The 7,945-nt window shown below is 41.2% G+C and overlaps 1 protein-coding gene across 1 annotated transcript; it reads left to right on the top strand.

The window, feature by feature from the left end:
• The first annotated feature begins 1,634 nt into the window (after nucleotides 1-1,634).
• C2H13orf42 (chromosome 2 C13orf42 homolog) lies at nucleotides 1,635-5,981 on the top strand. Its single transcript, XM_040055257.1, has 3 exons — nucleotides 1,635-2,048; nucleotides 4,739-4,886; nucleotides 5,740-5,981. The coding sequence occupies exons 1-3, from the start codon at nucleotides 1,635-1,637 to the stop codon at nucleotides 5,979-5,981; spliced, it is 804 nt and encodes a 267-aa protein (XP_039911191.1).
• Nucleotides 5,982-7,945: the final 1,964 nt, after the last annotated feature.

Consider the following 7,945-nt stretch of genomic DNA (forward strand, 5'->3'; position numbering starts at 1 on the left):
AGATAGAATTATTATTATTCTGTGTTAGTATTGATGACCCAAAGCTTTATCTGTCTCAGACAGGTAATTCTGGGGAGAAAGCTCATATTTTTTCATAGTTCTAATGATCTATGCTAGCATAAAGTCAGCTTAATTTATTACCTAGCTGGGGGATAGAGTAGACCTTTGTAGAGAATTAATAATGGAATACCTCCACACAAGTACTAGATGCCAAACAGCTGGCTATATTTCAGCACGATCGCTAGGCTGCTTTCAGCTGCAGTGGGAATTACTACTATCAGAAAGCAGAAAAAGTGGCAAAAACTAGTTTGCCTCAATTCTTAGTTTCTGTAAGTACATATTAACTTCAGCTATAAATAAAAAGAACATTTTAAGATGGTTGTGGCGCATGTATAGTATCTAGATTTCAAAGCTCCCAAAGCAATAGGCACAAATTTATGTGCCAACCTATCTTTCCTGTTGAGATCCTACAGATCCTAAGATGCTTAAGCCTTCCACTAGCACTTCCAGAGGCATTAGAAGAAATTTGCTCAGTGGTGTTTGCAGGGTGATATCTATTTGATGTAAAAGTAATTATTTTTCATCAAGCAGTCAATGCTTGGGCAGGCTGACTTGTGAAAATTCTTCTGAACAAACTTTTGAAAACCCTTTTGGGCATCTCTGCTTGTTTTAAATAGTTGTTGATTGCTTTTGTTCGCTATCTGCTCATCTCCAAAGCATACATCATGTGGACACATGGTCACAAATACTAGGCATGCCTCGAGTATGCCAATAATAGTCAAAGTTTCTCAGTACTTTCATCCAAAACTCAATCAGCAAACCCACTGTATTAGATGTTCTTGCACCAGTCTAGGAGGACAGCTAATGTGGAAAGATACAAATTCTTAGGTTTCTGTCTGCAATATTTTGCCAGAGGAGTACTTCGGAAGAGTGTTTTATTTTACAGCATCCCTTACACAGGGCATCTTTGTATTGAATGTAACAGAGCCTGACATCCGAATCCATTCCGTTCCCGGCAGCACTGCGGTGTCAGGTAGCTGAAGCCATCTCCTGGTTACTGCCGGGTGAAACCCAGAGCGAGTTCTTTCAGCAGCTGAACTCAACCCGACAGAAACTATTCCTCCCCACCCAGACTTTGGCCCCTGTGGCGGCTGATTCCAGCCAGCTCTTCCCGAGCATCCCGCCGCGGCGGCCGGACGGGAAAGGATCAGCACCACGGCCAGCGCCCCGGGCCCAGCTGCCGGCGCCCAGGGGAGCACAGGAGCGCGCAGGGACAGTGGGAGAGGGAATTCCTGCCTCCGTGCTGATGTTTTTTATGGGGACCAGACGCCAAACAACAGGTCAAAGCATGATATTTGACCTCCTCAACCATATTTTAAACCGAGGAAAGGACAAAGCTCTTTCACTGACACAAATGGAATAGAAAAGGCATTTCGGCATTACCATCATGCCTCTCACAATGTTAGACTGAAAACAATTGGTGCAGCCATAGGTTTCTTTTTTCTCCTCATTACAGTAAATGGGAATTTTTTTTTGTCTGCTGAGGGCAAAGGTAACTGCTGCTGGTTGCCAGACCTAGTGTTAAATTAAGGAGCTGAAAGAGAAAAAGTATAAAGGGGAGGAAGTGACACATTATGTTCAAAAAGATCCATTCTATATTTCATCCCAACTCCCAGCAAAGAAACGTGACAGATGACATCCCTTACTGTGATGGCGCAGGTTCTGCAGTGAGACTGATCCGCAGCACCTCTATGTACGCCCTTGGAGGTGAGCATGAAAAAGTTAGTGAACCGCTAAAGAAATGCAGAAGTACAACCAGCATCGATTCTTGCTTTCAGCCAAAAGAGGAAGACAGAGACTGGATGTACTCTAAGACTCAGGACTGCCTGAAGTACCTACAGGATCTGCTAGCCTTGAGGAAAAAATATCTTGAAAACATCAATAACTTGAAATCCATGCATATGGCTGCAGATTCTCCAGCATCCACAAGATCATCCAAAACTGGAAAAAAGTCATTTCTTCCACTTCCTTCCAAAGAGTCTCCTAAGGTAATTTCCTAGAACTTTTGCCATGTGCTTAGTCTTAAGCAACAAAATCATCTGAGCTATAATCACCTATACTGATTTTCTGCCTTATTGCATTCAGCCAGTTGCCATTTTACTGTTGCATCATTTGAAATGTTGCTAAATATCTTAAGATTCTTTCTAAGTAGTGTAAAATTAGGAATGAATGACTGGTCATGTAAAGAAATGCATATGTCTATGTTTGAGGGGGAGAAATGTTGGGAGAGAGAAAGTAGGAAAAAGAAAACGTTATGAGAGTATGGAAAACGTTATGAAAGAGCAAGCTCTGATAGACTACTTAAGTACCTTGGAGTCCTTCACCATGTTTATTTATAGCTGTTAATGACTGGCAAGTGCCATAATCCCTGGATTTCCTGGCAATCTTTTTATTGACAAAATTACTTACACAAAATAATTATAAATTCACTAAACAAAGAGGATTTTTTTCCCCCTGAGTGGTCAGTTAACTTGTCAGTGCTACATTTAGCATCAATGCAAGCTCTGCTGGTAGGACGTGGGGCCTGAGAAATTCTTAAGGGTTCCTTTCTCTGTTCATGACTAAGTTGGTGGGTCCTTTCTAGACAGTGTAATTCTTCACCCTTTACTGTAATGATGCTACAAAAATAAAACTGGAATATTGTCTTTGGTGTAGATTATTTTTAGGCATCCTAGAAATTAAAGCTTTATAGGTTTGCATGTCACTGGACAGTTCAGTGGTTACTTTGGCTCTAGACTTGATTCAGTGAGGACAAGATGATCTGTTCAGGTAACATGACTGCAAACAACTTCACCAGGATACTCACAGGTTATCCAAGGCAATCTTTAAGCTGGATAATAATGAGGATGTGGGAAGAAGGGATGTATGGCCGAACTTACTGATTAGGACAAGTTGACTTTAAATAATGTTGTCGACATATTTAGATGTTCTGTCACAGCAAAATTTCAGAATGATTTGTGAACTTTTGAGTTTTGCTGCTGAAAATACTGCTTAAGAAAAACACCAAAATATTAACTTGCTTTTTGGCAAACAATTGGATCTCCCACAGTCTGAGGCTAAGAGTGCTGTCATCTGGCTTTGACCAGCTAGCCCCTCTGTATGAACAGTCCTGGTACTGACTGGCATGCTCACTCCATGAGCCATCCCCTTGGAAACAGACAGGAACCTCAGCAAGATGTGTCATCCATATGAATCATTCTTGCCAACACAAATGTCAGGGTCACAGCTGGCACACCTGTGGCTTTGTAAAAATTAGGGAGAGGTCAAGAATACTTGTACAAGATTCAGACTATTCTTCTTCCCAACTACATATTTTATGTTCACAGATTGCAAAGTTTGTGTTATCACCAGGCTTGAATGGTTTCGTCCCAAGCTACCTGTTCTTGTTAAATTACCTGTCAGTGGAAATTCACTTCTTTCTCTAACCTGCTGCATAATCTGTGGGAAGGTAATTTGTACAGACAAACCTGTCCTCATGGGTGTTTTGATCCAAAGATCCCTGGGTCCTGGACTACAGACTGACCATGGATTCAAAATGTGTCATTTGTGATTAGTGGAACAAAATAGAGTGGGGTCAGATGCTGGGAGCACATAGGCATTTCTTTAAAATTCCTTTTTACCAATAAGGGCTTAGTCATAATAGCAGTCACTATTTCCAGTAGATGTGTGGTAGCAGCTATCTTTTAACACTTCTGAGAATGTCAATCAACCCATAATGTCAGGAGGGGAACCATCTAGTTCATGTCTGCCTCCACAGAACAGGGTCCTTCAGAGGTGTGACATGGCACATATCCTTTTCTCCCATTGAAACCCAGGGTAGCAATTTTCTGAGCTAGTATTGCAACCTGACAATATACCTGACATGGTCTAGCAAAGAAAATATATGTCCCTTCATTAGGTAGAGCCTGGCAAGAATTATTCATCCCATATGTACCTTCAGAACCACTCACCAAGATTTTATGACTGCTTCAGCATTTATAGATAGGCATTTGATTTTTTATTAAGACAGGCTTCTAATTTTAAACTGTGTGGTTTTCCTGTGGGAATTATCACAGTGTTGAATGACTCATATTTTAGCGCACACCATCCTTTTTCATTTCAGAAAGACTTCAGCAATTTAGATATGGATTAATTTCACCTAACCTAGGCATTTTAATAAGATGTTTAAATTAGTAACAAAGTTACCCCTCAATTCCTTTTCAGCTGAGAGAAAGAGCTGCCTGCAGAAGAGTGTTCAGCCTACTTAAGGCCTGACTCATCTTCTGAAGGTACCAGAGCCCAGCATTAATTACAGAAGGAACCCTGCATGGCTACATTTCTAATGTGTGTCTCCTTAGGAGCCCAGTGCTAGGTGGAATAAATTTGACCACAAAGCCCAGCTGTCACTTAGCCACTCAATTAAATGGCCACATACATGGATTCTGAGGGATTTTGTAACACCTGGCTAGTAGTGCTCAAGTGGAAGATACTTCTTGTTGAACATGCAATGGGATGGATATTTGTTAGACTGCTGTCTTACTTTCTTTGATTTCTACACTCTGGAGTAGTGTGCGCCTGTGTTTCTTTTCTGACAGCCTGAAGTGTGGCATCAAATACATCTTTCATATAGAGTTTGCTCATTAAAAAAAACATTGTGCCCAACCCTTGGATAAAATTTTCTCCTTTGTCTGATCAACAGGCATCCATGGAAAGGAAATGTCCACAGTCCAGTTCAGATGTAAGAGAAGCAATAGCTTTCTTTGACTCAGTCATTGCAGACCTGGATTCAGAGAGATGGCGGAGAGCTCCTGATGTGGATCTGCCAAATGTGGATGTTGATTTTGATGGTGCAGTATAAACCAGCCAAATATGTTGGGTTTTGGTGCGCAGAGGGTAGAGGGAGGAGAGGCATTGAGAGATCATGTTTGTTTAATTAGATTATTTAATGAATCAGTTGTCCTCTAGTTTTACTTCCCAGATTTAGGACCATTACATGCAACATGTGAAATTACAGCAATACGTCAGTTGTTCCCTATTGAATGGGTGCAACTATTTTATGTGTGGTTATTACATGGCAAAGGTAGCATGTGCAGGGTTGGAATAGTGCTTGCCTTCTGCTCAGGGCTGAACTCCAGCCTTGCATTTCTACCTTGAGCTGTCTTTGGGGAGCTATAAAAAGTATAAATGTGGGTAGGATGTTGGTGGGGTTTTTTTTTTTTTTTTTTTTTTTTTTTTTTTTTTTTTTTTTTTGAGAAATGGCTCAGTGTCTCCTTTCCAACTATCAAAAAAGAAGCCATTTAGGGATTAGACTAAATGACTGGAGGTTTTCATCAGAAAGGATGGGATTGCCCAAAGAAATGAAGATGTGTCAATCTAAGGTCATCTCTCCTGTACAATCAGCAGAGGGATATAGATATTTCTCACCTTTGCTTCAAGCTGAGGTGAATAACTGAAGCTGGTCATTTTAGCTGTGCCCAAGGAGTGTATTTGAAGGGACTAGCTCTCACCTACATATTTATGCTACAGGTGTTGAAATTCTAGATAAAAGGAATCCCATCCCAAGTGATATCCTGCAGTGAAACAAGGTTTGTCTCTTGACCTCACCTCCAGGAAGGACCCAGCAAGCACCCTGTTGCCTCACTGTGCGGGTAAAAATGTCACTGACAAACCATTAATCCCAGACTATCTTCTGTCTTTCAGTTGCTACCAGTACGAGTGAACACAGTTTGCATTCAAACTGGATCCTTCGTGCTCCCCGGAGATACTCACAGGACACTGCCCAAGCAGCTAAGGCTGCAAACCAATCTCAAAGAAACAGTCAGCGGAGGACCACTGGCTCTAGGAAAAGGTTGGAAAGGCATCCCATGTACTTGCCCAAAGCTGTGGAAGGGGCATACAGCACTTTAAAATTTAAGCCTAAAACACGCAAGAAAGAATGTTGAAAGAAGAAAGTTCCCTTTTCACTTGAAGACAGAATGAAATTGGGCATATAAGACATGCATTTTTATTTGTTTTTACCATTGTTCCATCACTTACGCTCTAGAAGTGATCTGTGCAATCACTGAATGTTCTTTGTGGGGGGACGTATTTTAAGCCATGGCTATTCCAATGTTGGACTCAAATGAGGGTATAACTCATCAAATTTTCTGTGCCTAACAATACTGCTTTGTCATTCATCTTGGGGGGAAACTCCAGCTTGACAAGCCTTTTTTATAGTGCAGTTAGAGAAAGCAATGATTCAGAGATTGCCTGGTGCAGTAATTTTTCTTCTGACTCCAGTACTGCAAAGCAGTTCAAAGAATTCAGCGAATATGTTGGAGCTTTTGCAGCAGTGTTTCCAATGTCAGAGCAGTGAAGCAGAATTTTCTCCTTCTGTTGCTTGTGAAAATTTGTACGTGCCATCATTGACTCTATGTTCTGAGAGTATACAGCAGGACCGAGACACCCTCCGTCTGCAGTACAAGCAGGAAAGAGCTGCAGTGAGGGAATCAGCATTAGAAACTTGTGTTTGGGGGAATGCTGTGCTCCAGTGTCTTGTCCTCTGCTTGCTATTGGAAATGGTTCTGTCGTTGGATACATCAATATTCACTGCATGCGAAAATGTATGCAACTTTTTTCATATGGTTACACTACATGCTAATTTTCATCTATTTTAACACCCAGCTGATGAATCTAGACACCCCAGTGTACAGTAGAAAAGTTTAAAGTAATGGAGAACATTTTGTGAATAAATTGGAGCAAAGGTTCTCAGGGGCAGAAGACAACTTGCAGACAAAGCCACCACAACACCTTTAGATTATACCCAATATTTGGAATTCTGCTACTCCATCATTAAAGACAATATATTAGGATGAATGCAGCCTAGAAGTGCTCCTCTTCATCTTAGAGGTGATATGTATTCCATGTGATATTTGGAATTAATAAGACCCATGCTTTGCCTATCTTACCCAGGTCATACTTTGTCTTAAGAATTTGCTAAGGTGTTTGGGATCAAGCTTTTGCTTACTCTGATTTTTTTTTTCATCTGGTATCGTTCAGCTTGCACTGGACTATGACAGATGGATCATGGCAGCACTGGTATGACCAGCTGGTGATTTTCTAGTGTTTTCTTTTTTCTGTGATCAGTAGTTTTTTTGTCCACAGGCTTGGATGAATTTTCTTAGACACTGGCCATAAATATAGCCCATCTCATGTACCAAAACCTCCATAAAGCTTGCGCCCTCACACAAAACATTTGGCAGACGGTAGTTCTTGGTGATCTGTGTTCCCAGTGTTTGGAACTAAGTTATTCAAAAAGCATTTCTGCCACAGTTTGCAAGTATCTCTCTGAACTTAATGATCTAGGCCACTTTCTGTCATAAGATAAGAAAGTGCCAAAAAAACATATGCTCCTCCATTCAGCTGGCATCTCCTGTTTGATTAAAACATTTTGGTTGTTTTTCTAGTGCTGTTTGTGAAGGGAAGAATTGCTTCTGTAGCACTTCAGTTCTGGAGGTGTTTTTGCTGCTCTTGGCCTAGTTAGCATCCTCTTGAAAATGGCCAGTTTAAACAACGTAATTGATACATACTCAAGAAGAGTTTAAATAAAGGAGTGGGTTTTGTCTCCCTGCTGTTGGTGCTTTTCACAATAGTCTGTATCCCTTCCATTGTGTTGCTGCCTTTGTAGCAGTCCTGTACTGTCTGCCCTGAGCTGAATGCCCTTAAAACTATTCTGCCTTTCAATGTGATCATTGAATTCCACTCAGGCAGGTGGGATAGCCAGAGCACAGCATGTTCCAAACACACCCCTACGTTCTGGCATGCCTCGAAGCTGCAGTTCTGTGTATGTGTGAGAGAAGGGGGACAGTGCTCAAGCAGTCCATTTTTGGCAACTGTGTCACCCTGAAACTCCTCTCCAAACAGAATT

Source organism: Hirundo rustica, chromosome 2 (assembly GCF_015227805.2).
Source record: "Hirundo rustica isolate bHirRus1 chromosome 2, bHirRus1.pri.v3, whole genome shotgun sequence".
NCBI classification, from domain to species: domain Eukaryota; kingdom Metazoa; phylum Chordata; class Aves; order Passeriformes; family Hirundinidae; genus Hirundo; species Hirundo rustica.